The following is a 14,100-nucleotide window of genomic DNA, read 5'->3' as shown; positions in this document are numbered from 1 at the left end:
ACGCAACTACGATTGTGTGCATTAATTTGGAGAAATAGGGGTCAATATTCTAATCATTGCTGTATAAATAGACGAAACTAGAGGGGGAAAGGGCATAACTATCTTTTGTTTTGCAGAAAAATGAGGCACGAAGTCCCCAGATTTTGTATGGTCGGTAGCATACCCTCACTTTTGCTAGATTGGTGGAGGGATTTTCCTTAATGTGACCAAAATCATGTGAAACGAGTCTTAGGAAACTTGCCTTCTCCATTGGATCTTCAGCCAAACAAAATATTAATTGAGGCTGCCACTATATTTTGGGAAAAGGAAAGGGCTGTGTTCTGCTTTGGGTACATAGAAATGACTCCCCTTCTAGAAGAAATAGGAGGATTTGGTGGGTTTCCTTGGGATAGCCCTGGTCTGTTAGCACCTAAAAATCGCACCGCTAGGGGATTTTTGAAAATGATGGGGTTAAAAAAGAATTACAACTTGAAATGTCTAAAGGACTCCTACATACCTTTTGACTTCCTTTATGAATTATACGGTCACAGTCGCTCTTACCGTATTTTTGATGATAAGTTCTCAATCACTTCCTTGGGTTAGATTCATCGTAGGCTCTTCGTGTTTATTGTGTGTTTCTTGGGGATGCTAGTGTTCCCGATCCAAGGGGACAGAATCCACACAGGGCTGGTCATGGTGGCCAAAATTTTAATGGATGGGATCGAGGGACAGACATACACCATTGTCCCTATGATCATTGCGGACATGTACCGGGCTTTGGAACAATGTCAGAAGGGGTTCAATTTCTTCGAGTGTTGTAATTTGTTGTTATATTTTTGGTAGTTGGAACACCTCCAGAAGGGAAAATACCGTCAGGAATTTCCGCAAAGGCCGTGGAATGATTACATAGCCTTCCATCATCCCAAAAGAATGACCTATATCCCAGACATGTTTGCTCAGCTGTAGGACTAGGTTCAATGGATGTTCGAGTGGTTCCCTACCGACGAGTTCATCATTAGATCCAGGGATTTTCCACACTTGGTGTTGATTGGGTTAAGGGGCATATACCCTTACGCTCCTCTCAGGGTTATGAGACAAGTAGGCAGGAGACAGGTCATACCACGAGTCGCCAAGATGAGTTACTTTGATAACGCCCAACTATGCCTTTTAAAGGACAAAGTGGTCACTGCAAATATAATTCGATTTTAAGTCCGGAATCGAATCCTCAGGGAAATAACCTATCTATTACACTCTTCGGCAATGTTATTATCAACTTAATCAATCTCTAGATGCAAGATATTTGATCAATAAAGATTGGGTTTTTGTTTAACTACTTCAACTACTATTAAAAACAACAGTAAGCTAAAACAAAGATAATTCAATGGTAAAAAGGTCTAGGGTAGTGATTTCCCCAATTGCTAGCTTAGGTCTTGACTCTTCCGCTATAATCTCGCCGTAATACTCTATGAGGATTAAGAGTTATGTGTTATTGTAATTTTCTCTCGATCAACTACAATAATTTACTAGAGCATTCTCTCGAACTACTCTACCTGACAAGAGTTATGCAACTCTAAATTATCCCACAAAAGTTTTGTTATCTCTAAACCGTCTTTTAAGTTCAAGTAATGAATCTCTTCAATTACCCAAAAGTGGTGTTGTTCAACAGCTATCTAACCTAATATTCTTTCTCAAGCAATATAAGGTAATTAGACACGGTTAATCAAGGGCCCATTCAATTAATCACCATACAAAACGTAGTTGAACAATCATATCATAAATCCGGCTCGATTATAACAACATGAGTCAAAACTTCAACCAACAATTGGTTCCACCAACCCTAGATAAGTATTTATATACTCATAACAAAATAAGAGAAAACTACTAAATTGTTCATAATGTAAAATTGTAAGAATTAAAAGGAGATAGAAAAACTCGAATGTTTGGTTAATCTTCTCACTCTTGTTCTTTCCTTCAAAAGTAGTCTAAAATCAGCTTAGCACCATCTTGGGCGAGTTTCTAAAGCATATAAGGGTTTTACAAAAGTTTCCTTGATTTTACACTTTGGTCTCAAACTTTCCAGCAGTGTGAACAGTGCACCGCGGTGTTAATCTAATGTTTGGTGAATGCTGACCTTTCTCCCTTACGTTGTTAATCTACCGCGGTGCCACCGTGGTCGTGGTGGCCTTCTTGCCCAGGCCATTTATGCTTCTTTGTGTTTGGGTACTTTTCGAGTGGGCGTTTTTCTTCACATTATCGCCTCCAAAACACTCCATGTTTCTTCCTCTCATATAATATTCCTTGCTAAACAAAAGAACACTATTTAGAGCATTTTGTTGGCAATTTATCTATAAAACAACAACAAAGTATGGTCATATTAAGGTGTAAATATAAACTATATAGCCTACTATCAATACCCCACACTTAAATCATTGCTAGTCCTCGAGCAATCCACCACACTCCATCAAAATTCCTTCCCTAAGCTTTTCCCTTACGACTTACACCATAAACATTTTACAAATGTTGTACCTAGTAGTGAACAACCTTTACCTCAAGAGTCAAACCTTTTATGCCATGCAACATCAGCACTTACTCAAACTACTCTATACAAGTGTCAAGACTTACCTTTCCTTCGTGAATCACATTTCTCGCATCACACAAGAGAGTAGTTCCACATATGATGATAATTAGATCAAGTAGGAACTAAGATAGACAATATTCGCTCACTCTCAGAAAGAACGTTCACATGCCACAAAGATATACCATAGGCTTGCCCGTAGTGTAATACTTTACTAATTGAGCCCATTCAGTATAAGATCAATAGGACGTTACTTGGCTGTAATGTAGGCTAAGGGACGGGTAGGATATATTTAGATGTAGTGACTAACCTCCCTAAGTACTTTTAATACAATTACATTAAACTTAAAGATCATAGTTGTGCCAACCAAACACTCCACCTCATTTGTTTAAAACATCCCCATCCATTAGGTGCAATTTGTACAAGCTACCACTTATCAACCATTATAATTATTTATAACTCATATTTTTTTTACTTTTTTTTCGTGGTGCTTTTTCTTTTATGCTTCAAAATTCCACACCTTTTCTCTATCTCAATGTTTCCACTCAAAAACCAAACCACCACCCCACACTTTTGCTTTTGCATATTTCCACTACCATTCAAGTGCTTATTGGGAGGTAAGAGGGTTCAAACGACAAGCTATTCAAATAATTGGGTAAGATTCGCAATGTGGTTGCCAAAGAAATAAGCTTATAGGCTCAACGAGTTTAACTAAGATGTATTGCATTCAGGTGAGTTTACTTTATATGTCTGGCTCAGCAAAGAAATGCCTATATCACTTCTGAAACTGAAAGAACTACTGTTTTGCTTTGCAAACACATAGGGAAAGTTCTAGGCATCAAATATGAAACATGGAACACAGTAAAACTCACACACACATGACACATTACTCACTCTGGATTGGGTTATCAAGAGATACAAAAGTACAATTTTAAGGCACTCTAACAAGATTCAACCAATGAAGCTAGGTGTTATAATCTAGTGTCTATTGTGCTCAGGTGTATCAATGCTAAGGGTTTTCCTTCGAATTTAGCTCGCAGTCCATTAGTCCTACTCTAAAAACTAAAAAAAACAAAAATAAATAAAAACTACATATACCCAGTTCAAGCTAAACCCTTGGAAAAGAACTGTGGCCCAAAGAAAAACCAAGGTGGAGTTAATACACTACCTAAAATTAAAATAAAAAATTCTTTTTTGGTCTTTTCTCTAGGCTAACTTCCCTCAAGAAAATTGTCTAAAGGACCCGTCATCATATTCTATTTTTTTCGACTTAGTCCCTTAAGAACCCCGCCAAAAGAGATCCATCGTCGGGACAAGTCACTTACTATTTTAACTTTCCTAATGAACTATTACTCTAACATCAGAACAATCAAAGCAAGACAAAACAAACAAAATCAAACAGTCAATTGCTACAATTACAAACATACAATGAAGTATCCCCCACCCCACACTTAAAATGAAGACATGTCCCCATGGGTTAAAAATTTAAAGAACAGTGAGGTTAAGGAACTTCCCTGAAGGCTCACTCCTGATCGGAGACAGTGTCTGGGTTCACGTTGCACGCACGTCCCAGCACTCTCAACCAACCCAAGAATTTCTTCTCCGACTTCACTTGCCTCTCAGCCACCGCATCAACACATGCACCCAAATCAGTGACCGAGGTACGCAACCCAGCCATATCCTGCTCCAAAGCTGTCATACGGGTGCTCCGGCGTGGCTGTGATGGGCCTGCCACATCAACTCTAGGAGGAGGAGGAACCGCAGCTACCTCAGCCTCATCATCATCATCAGCTGAATCATCATCAGAGTCATCAACATTCACCACCGCCTCTCGTCCAATTCTAATTTTTCTTGCCCGGAACGGGGCTTTTAGTGGCAATCTCCCATCAACCCGAGGGTCTTCAGGGACTCGAGCATTACGGCACAGCCGGGTGATCAGTGAAGGGAAGTAGTGGCCCTTGGTTAGCTCAGGTGATATAATGAACATCTCTTCATGGATGAGCCGAGCCACATCAAAATCACTATGGGATATGAAATAATTGATTGCGGACGCCTGTGGTAGATTAACATCTGTCGTGTTGCTGGATGGCAACAATCGACTGTTGACAATGGTGAGCCAACACTTAGCCTCCCAATTCAGACAGTGGGAGTTGAGAGTAATCCTGTGCTTGATCCCTAGGTGTTCTCCGTCCGGCACATAGATAGTATCGAGAAGAGTTCCACACAAGGCCCGTGTACCACTAAAAGTAAGATAAGGATCAAATTCACCCCTAAACATTGGCAGCCTGTATACCATGTGGATGGTGTCGAGGGATGCATTTACCGGGGTGTTGCGCACCGTCACAACCCCATTCTCATGTTCTGGCAAGTTCGCATAGAACTCCCTTACTAGTTAAACATTATCCTCATCCGGTACCTCGAAGAAGATGTCCAGCTGACACCACCTCAACTCATTAAACATATTGGGGAATTCCACCTCCAAATCCGTTCGATCAATGTGCACCTTAGGTTGCAACTTCTTAGCTTCTTTCTGGTTGTACCTATCCTCTGCGGATTTGGATACAAACCGAGTGCTATCGAACTGAGGTGCACTGGCTTAGCTCCTAGCTCGTGAGGAGCCTCCCGGTCCGCTAGTGGAGGGTCCGGTGTTTTGTCTCTTCCTGGAAGAACTCATTGTACCTGTCATACAACGAAACGCCTATTAGTGAGTGCGCAAAATATGTGATTATGGATGGTTACTCAGACTTCATCATAACCATGTCACAATAGCTCCTTATATCTCAATTGGGGCAATTTCCCAAACACCTTGTGAGAAGGGCACTATCCAAACACATATAGCCCTCATGGGTACGTCAAAGCTCCTCTCCAATCAAGTATACTACCACACCAACACACCCCACACTCACTTCATTCAATCAACCACCAATAAACACCGTTCCAAATATTAATTACACATCCCCTTCACCAATCATGGTCAAAAACGAAATTTAATATAAAAACAAAAAGAAACTACAAAAATCGACCAACAATTACAACAACATATCAACATAAAACTACATAAGCTACAACACAATACAACGCATGACCAGAGAAAAGAGAGGAGAGATAAGTACATACCTTAGTTGAGGAATGGGTGAGAGGAACGGCGGTGGGGGATGTTAGTATGAGTGAAGAAGAAGGGATTTTAGGGTTAGGGTTGTGAAGAGAGGGATATGAAGAATTAGAATGAGGGGGGGGGGGGTCGGTTGTTTTGATATTTGGGGGAGGGGGTTTTGGTTATAGTAGGGGGTTATTAAATTAAAAGAAGAGGAAAAGAATAAGTAAAACAATTTTTTTTAATAATACTTGGTAACCCCCGCGGTCGACCGCGGTGGGTTTAAAATCTTGAGGCATAAAGTTTACTCCTCACCGCGGTTTACCGCGGTCCACAGCGGTCATGGTGAGATGAATAATTTGAGGCAGAATGTTTGCCGTCCATTGCGGTTTACCGCTGTTCACCGCAGTCGCGGTGCTGGCGTTGTTTATTTAATTTTTTTATGAACACACTAACAACAACACTCGTGGGTTTCCTCCCATGCAGTGCCTGATTTAACATCGCGGCACGATGCAAACATTTTATCATCACTCCTCATTCGCGTACTGGGGCTCTTCCAAAGTGATTACCACTCTATCCCCTTTTTCTTCAGCCATTCCCAGGTAATGTTTCAACCTTTGCCCATTTACTGTGAACTTATTTGTCCCATCTTCTAATTCAATCTCGACAGCTCCACTTAAAGAACAATTGCACCCCTCTGAAGGGTCCTGACCATCGGGACATTAACTTACCTGGGAAAAATCTCAATCTTGAGTTATATAACAACACTAGATCTCCGGGTTTGAAGTTTCGATCCAATATGTGCTTATCATGCATTAATTTCATCCTTTCTTTGTATAATCTAGCACTTTTAAAGGCCTGGAACCTGAATTCCTTGAGCTCATGTAACCCAGTGATTATGTTAGTACCTGTTGTCCCCATGTCTAAGTTTAACTGCCGTAATGCCCAAAGTTCTTTATGCTCTAGCTCAACTGGGAGGTGGCATGCCTTGCCAAACACCAACTTGTACTGTGACATACTAATTGGGGTTTTGAAGGCTCTGCGGTATGCCCACAATGCATCATCCAATTTCTTTGCCCAGTCAGTCCTTGTTGCATTCACTGTATTTGTGAGGACACTTTTTATCTCCCTATTGGACACTTCAACTTGCCCGCTCGATTGTAGGTGGTACGGGGTGGTGACTTTATGACGACCTCCATATTTTTCCAACAGCCGTGCGAATGCTCTATTGCTGAAATGGGTTCCGCCATCACTTACCAAAACGTGTGAAAATGTTCTTCTTTAGAAAGCCTAGTACCCCTTTAGCATCATTGGTCGGAAGAGCCACTGCTTCGACCCACTTGGTGACATAGTCAACTGCTACCAATATGTACTTGTTACCATACAAGCTGACGAATGGTGCCGTGAAGTCAATCCCATACAGGTCAAAAATCTCCATCTCTTGAATTGTGGTCATTGGCATCTCGTGTCTACGAGATATGTTTCCAGTTCTTTGGCATTCATTGCAGCTTTTAATCCAAGTATGGGCATCCTTGAACAGAGTAGGCTAGTACAAGACTGACTCCAACACCTTAGCTGTTGTCCGAATTCCTCCAAAGTGTCCACCATATGGTGAAGCATGGCAAGCCTGCAAAACAGAATGTTGATATTTCTCGGGGATACACCGCCGGATCATGTTATCTACACATATTTTAAACAATAGAAGTTCATCCCAATAATAATACCGACAATTACGAAAGAACTTTTTCTTCTGTATTGAGGAGAGTTCATAAGGTATAATACCATTTGCTAAATAATTAGCAATATCAGCATACCATGATGCCTCCTCCATTGTCATTGCCAGTAACTGTTCATCCGGGAATGTCTCTGTTATATCCTCAACCTCTACCTTCCTTTTAGCTCCTTCCAACCTTGAAAGGTGGTCAGCTACTTGGTTCTCTATCCCTTTTCGTTCACGTATTTCCAAATCGAATTCTTGTCACAGAAGAACCCAACTAATCAAGCGTGGCTTTGACTCCTTCTTTTCTATCAGGTACCTAATTGTTGCATGGTCAGTGTAACCAATAACTTTCGAGCCAATCAAGTATGACCTGAATTTGTTGAATGCAAAAACAACAGCCAACATTTCCTTTTCCGTCACGGTGTAATTGAGTTGTGCACGGCTTAGCGTTCTGCTTGCATAGTAAATCGGGTGCATTAGTTTATCCTTTCGCTGCCCCAAGACTGCTCCTATGGCATAGTCACTTGCGTCGCACATAATCTCAAATGGCTGCTCCCAGTTGGGTGCAACAATGATGGGTGTAGTCACCAATCACTTCTTCAGCTCCTCAAATGCCAACCTACAATCATTAGAAAACACAAAGGGGTGATCCTTTTCAAGGAGTTTGCATAATGGGTTAGCAATTTTGGAGAAAATCTTTTATAAATCGCCTGTAGAACCCGGCGTACCCAAGGAAACTTCTCACCGCCTTGACTGAAGTGGGCGGGGGAAGTTTTTCAATCACATCAACCTTAGCATGGTCGAACTCAATTCCTTTACTAGACACTCGATGCCCCAGGAATATCCCTTCTTGTACCATAAAATGGCACTTCTCCCAGTTCAACACTAAATTTGTCTCCACACATCTTTTAAGCACTCTTCTTAAGTTGTGAAGATAGTCCTTGAATGAATCTCCCACCACGGAGAAATCATCCTTAAAGACCTCCATAATATCCTCCACCATGTCTGTGAAAATGGCTAACATGCACCGTTGAAATGTCGTTGGTGCATTGCAAAGCCCAAAAGGCATTCTCTGAAAGGCGAAAATGCCATAAGGACAAGTGAAAGATGTTTTCTCTCTATCTTTGGGGCTATTGATATCTGATTATACCCTGAATATCCATCCAAGAAATAGAAGTGCGATCGCCTGGCTAGCCTGTCCAACATTTGGTCAATGAAAGGCAAGGGGAAGTGGTCCTTCCAGGTGGCTGTGTTCAATTTTTGGTAATCCATGCAAATCCACCATCCCATGACTGTACGAGTTGAGATCAACTCATTGTTCTCACTTTGCACAGTAGTCATTCCTCCCTTTTTCGGAACACATTGGACATGGATGACCCAATTGCTATCAGAGATAGGGAAGATGATTCCCGGCATCTAACCATTTGATCACTTCCTTCTTTACTACCTCTTTCATATTCGGGTTCAGCCTTCGTTGATGTCCTCTGGAAGGTTTGTGCCCTTCTTCCAAGAGAATCTTGTGCATACAGAAGGCTGGGCTGATACCCTTTATGTCTGCCATGGTCCAATGAATGACAGTTTTACTTTCCTGCAGTACGTGTAAGAGCTATTCTACCTGCGCAATTAGCAAACTGGATGATATAATAATAGGCAAAGTAGAATCAGGGCCTAAGAAAACGTACCTGAGGTGAGCTAGGAGCGGCTTCAACTCCAGCTTGTGTGGTTTCTCTACTGATGGTGTTGCTGGACGTGTAGCCCTTTTTTCTAACTCATGGGACTCGAACTGAGGTTCCCTTTTCCAGAATCCTTGGCCTTCAAGTGCCATGACCCACTTAGCTAACCCTTCACCATCTATCTCTTCTAAATTTGTCAGATATGCCTCCAATGGATCTTTAGTAGTCAGGGTCACATCATCTTCTTGCAGTATCACATCCACTGCCTCCACTAGAGAGCAATTAGTATATTCACTGGGTCTCCTCATAGATTGCTGAACATTGAATATGACTTCTTCATCGTTCAGTCTCATTTTTAATTCCCCAGTCTTACAATCGATTAGTGCTCTCCCAGTGGCTAAAAATGGCCTACCTAAAATGATAGGTATCTCCTCATCTACCTGACAGTCCAGAATAACAAAGTTTGCAGGGAACACAAACTTCCCTACTTGCACCAACACATCATCAAGAACCCTAGTAGGCCTTTTTACTGTGCGGTCAGCCAGCAGCAGCAACATCAAAGTCGGTCTAGCTCTGCCAATGCCCAGTTTGGTGTATACAGCCAGAGGCATCAAATTTATGATGGCTCCTAAATCACATAATGCCGCTGCAAAGGCATAACTCCCAATCGTGCATGGAATAGTGAAGCTACCTGGGTCTGACATCTTTTGAGCCATCGGTTTGGTCACTACTGTGCTGCAGGTCTGCGTTAGAGTCACTGTGGATAGGTCCTGAAAATCAAACTTCCATGACATTGGGTCTTTCATCATCTTCGCATAACCTGGCATCTCCCTCAAGGCATCCATCAAAGGAATATTCAACTGAATTTGACGCAGCACCTCCATGAATTTCTTGTATTGATCTTCCTTCTTTTGTTTTACCAGTCTTTGAGGGAATGGTGCAGGTATTACCCTTTGTGCACTATTTGTCGGCTTCTCTCTGTTAGGGTTCTGTGGCACAAGAGGCACCACCTGTTCTGCAGCTTGTTCATTTACCTTAGCCTAACCCTTTTCATATTGACCTGTTCACCCACCACTTCAGTCAGATTTGATGGTTCATCTACCTCTAGTGGAATTGGAGTGGCTGGCGTAGTCTCTTTGCTGGCTTGTGCAACCTCCTGCTCTTTGTCTAAATCTCTCCCATTCCGGAGACTTACTGCCATCAGCTGATTCGGGTTTTGCTCCTTGGGGTTAATATTTGTGTCCGCTGGCAATGTTCCCTGGGGGCGGTTGTTTAAAGCCATAGACAACTGCCCTAACTGAGTTTTAATGTTCTTCATAGCTGAATCATATACTGCCAACTTTTCTTGCATCTTACCATTTGTCCCAATGAGTTGCTGGAGCATCCCCCTGATCTCTACCATGTTTTTATCTTACTGCTGAGGAGGTGGCTGATATGTCAACTGTTGCTGGTTCTGCTGTGGGTAGCCCTGTTGTCTCTAGTGGTATGGCACCATTTGGCCTTGAACTTGCATGCCCCCAGGCTGAGGCATATTAGGTCTATATTGCTGATTTGGTGCCAGTCTCCACTGTTGTCCTCCTTGTCTCTGACCCCCAAAGTTGTTAACATAATTCATATCTTCCCTTGCCCCTTTATTTTCACCTTCTCCGCTCCATGAACACACATAAGACTGATTAACACAGGGTACACACAGTCCTTCATTTGTCGTGTCCACAATATGCACCTGTTTGTTACCCATCTCATCTATCTTCTTTGTCAAAATACTCATCTGAGTCATGAGTGTGGCCATGTTCTCTGCATGCGAATTATTTTGTTCAAGAGGAACTGAATGCACTATGAGTGCCAGTGTTGTACCTCTAGTCATCCACCCCCGGTGAATGTCTTACTCAAAAATGCACCTCCAGCTGAAGCATCCACATTGGCCTTTAGATTGTCAGCTAACCCCATGTAGAATCTCTAGCCAAGTATCTGGTCTGGAATGCCATGGTGAGGACACTTCGCCAGCATCCCTTTAAATCTTTCCCAAGTTTCTTGCAAGGTCTCAGTCGGCTGCTACTTGTACTACAATATATCATCAATCTGCCTTGCAGTCTTGTTTGGCGGGTAGAACCTATTCAGGAACTCCTTTACTAATTCCTACCAAGTGACAATGGAATTGATTGGGAGCGAATTCAGCCAAGTCTGAGCTTCCCCAGTCACAGAGAACGGGAATAGTAATAGTTTGATAGCTTCTGGGGTCATATTTGGCTGCCATTGAGTTACACAAATTGACAGAAAAGTTTTCAAATGTTGCTGAGGGTCTTCAATGTGTGACCCAGAGAACAATCCTTTATTCTGTAGCAGATGCATCATGTTGTTGGTGATCTGAAATGTCTCCGCTTGCGGGCACAACTATGGCACTTGCCAGGTTGTCAGCTGTGGGTTGAGCCCAATCATAATGTGTAGCTTCTGGAAGAAGAGGTTCTACCACTCTGACATTTGGGTCAGCTGGCTCATCCCTGATGTTTCTGTTGACCTTCTCTACGTCACCCATGTCAATTTGAAGCTGGTGTGGTTGTTGTGATTGTTGGATCCTCTTGTTGGCACAGTTCAATGCCCTGAATGTTTTCTCGGGGTCTGAAAGTCCTTCAAGAAGTTCTCCAGTCCTCGAAGAATTTCTAGGAATACACCTGAATTCCACAAGAGTTCAAACGTTAGAATTTCAATGAAAATTGTTTAACACCTTTGGAAATTGATTTGAACTAATAATTTTAACACTACTTCTAAGTTATAATAAATTACACCGTTAGTTCCCTGGTAACGACGCCAAAATTTGACAATGCCCAACTATGACTTTTAAAGTACAAAGCGGTTGCTACAAATAAAATCCGGTTTTATGTCCGGGATCGAATCCTTAGGGAACTAACCTATCTATTACACTCTTCGGCAATGTTATTATCAACTCAATCAATCTCTAGATGCAAGATTTTTGATCAATAAAGATTGGGTTTTTGTTTAACTACTTCAACTACTATTAAAAACAACAGTAAGCTAAAACAAAGATAATTCAATGGTAAAAAGGTCTAGGGCAGTGATTTCCCCAATTGCTAGCTTAGGTCTTGACTCTTCCGCTATAATCTCGCCGTAATACTCTATGAAGATTAAGAGTTATGGGTTATCGTAATTATTTCTCGATCAACTACAATAATTTACTAGAGAATTCTCGCGAACTACTCTAGCAGACAAGAGTTATGCAACTCTAAATTATCCCACCAAAGTTTTATTATCTCTAAACCCACTTTTAAGTTCAAGTAATGAATCTCGTCAATTACCCAAAAGTGGTGTTGTTCAACAGCTATCCAACCTAATATTCTTTGTCAAGCAATATAAGGTAATTCGACATGATTAATCAAGGGCCCATTCAATTAATAACCATACAAAACGTAGTTGAACAATCATATCATAAATCCAGCTCGATTATAACAACTTGAGTCAAAACTTCAACCAACAATTGGTTCCACCAACCCTAGATATGTATTTAGCTACTCATAACAAAATAAGAGAAGACTACTAAATTGTTCATAATGTGAAATTGCAAGAATTGAAAGGAGATAGAAAAACTCTAATGTTTGGTTGATCTTCTCACTCTTGTTCTTGCCTCCAAAAGTAGTCTAAAATCAGCTTAGCACCATCTTGGGCGAGTTTCTAAAGCATATAAGGGTTTTACAAAAGTTTCCCCGATTTTACACTTTGGTCCTCAAACTTTCTAGCAGCGTGAACAGTGCACCGTGGTCGCGGCCAACCGCGGTCGACCGCGGTGAATACTAACCTTTTTTCCTTACGTTGTTAATCTACCGCGGTGCCACCGCGATCGCGGTGGCCTTCTTTCCCAGGCCATTTATGCTTCTTTGTGTTTGGGTACTTCTCGAGTGGGTGTTTTTTTTCAAATTATCGCATCCACAACACTCCATGTTGCTTCCTCTCATATAATATTCCCTGCTAAATAAAAGAACACTTTTAGAGCATTTTGTTGGCAATTTATCTATAAAACAACAACGAAGTATGGTCATATTAAGGTGTAAATATCAACTATATAGTCTACTATCAACACCCCATAGCTGATTTTCAGGGTGACTCCATCCCATATAAGAATGAGGCACAACATATGTGGACCTCAAAGATTATTGTGGAAAAGGATACCATCGAGCCGGACCGATATCATGTGGGTCACTCATGCTTTTACCCTTCGTGCTTGGAGGACAACATAGCCGGGATCTTCGAGCCAAGGGTTGGTCCAGGAAACAGGATTATAGACGAGGTTGCTGAAGCAGAGGTGAAGTATAACAAGCTGCACAAATGAGTTCGTGAGTTTAAAGCTGAGCATATGGAGCAGCATAAGGCCGACATGAAGATGATCAATGAATGGAAAGAGAGGGCTACTAAATCTAACGAAAGGCTGGAATATATGGAGTATAGTCTAATGGACATGGAAGGGAAGATGAGAAAAAGGGTCACCGACTACCAAAACGCTGAGGAAAATGAAGGGGAACATTTGGAAAGAGCATCCAGTCCGGAGAGGGTCCTTCTGGGACCAAGTAGATTAGGTTTACTTGTTTTTATTTTAAATGTTACAAGGCCAAGTGCCATTATTAACATTATCTTATTTCGTGTCATTTTGGGGCGTTTATTTTTACATTAATGAAATGAGGCAATTGTTAGCACTGAATTTCTCCAAATCTATTTGTCTCTAGGCCTACCTCAGGCATAACAAGGCTCCCAAATTAGGATGCAAATTTACATTCCCGCAATATGTGTTTAAATAATGCAAACATTTCAGAATCCTTAGTGACGGGTTTACCTTTTTGTTTTTCTTTATTCTTTGTTATTCCTATCCACTAAGGTTGGTTCGCACATACTGGCATCATCAGCATATCACACCAGATCTATAGGCCTTCCACCAGATCTCTAAGTAATACGAGAAGCACATGGAAGGGTAAAATGGACGAATTAAGTGGTATTCGATTGGAAAATACTAAGAATGCAGAAACTTCAGATGGCCGGAGTACTCCGGCACCAAATG

General features: G+C 41.5%; 1 protein-coding gene across 1 annotated transcript; it reads right to left on the bottom strand.

Annotated features, from left to right (window-relative positions):
- Window positions 1–6,175: 6,175 nt before the first annotated feature.
- On the bottom strand, window positions 6,176–10,443 carry LOC107801943 (uncharacterized). The gene is made up of 6 exons (XM_075255196.1): window positions 10,102–10,443; window positions 8,984–10,030; window positions 8,272–8,440; window positions 7,463–7,592; window positions 6,946–7,156; window positions 6,176–6,355 (listed from the first exon to the last, which is right to left on the bottom strand). The coding sequence occupies exons 1-6, from the start codon at window positions 10,441–10,443 to the stop codon at window positions 6,176–6,178; spliced, it is 2,079 nt and encodes a 692-aa protein (XP_075111297.1).
- Between the last annotated feature and the right edge of the window lie 3,657 nt (window positions 10,444–14,100).

The sequence above is a fragment of the Nicotiana tabacum genome, chromosome 6, assembly GCF_000715075.1.
Source record: "Nicotiana tabacum cultivar K326 chromosome 6, ASM71507v2, whole genome shotgun sequence".
Lineage (NCBI taxonomy): Eukaryota > Viridiplantae > Streptophyta > Magnoliopsida > Solanales > Solanaceae > Nicotiana > Nicotiana tabacum.
Note: the sequence above shows the minus strand (reverse complement) of the source record. Positions and strands in the feature narration are given on the sequence as shown.

What these genes read in the sequence shown, in the direction of transcription:
- LOC107801943 (XM_075255196.1), bottom strand. Translation starts at nt 10,443, where the DNA reads ATGGTAGAGATCAGGGGGATGCTCCAGCAACTCATTGGGACAAATGGT. An exon ending in CTGAAGTGGTGGGTGAACAG is followed by an intron (nt 10,031 to 10,101) that starts GTCAATATGAAA and finishes CTTGTGCCACAG; the next exon opens with AACCCTAACAGAGAGAAGCC. An exon ending in ACAATGGAGGAGGCATCATG is followed by an intron (nt 7,157 to 7,462) that starts GTATGCTGATAT and finishes TTGGATTAAAAG; the next exon opens with CTGCAATGAATGCCAAAGAA.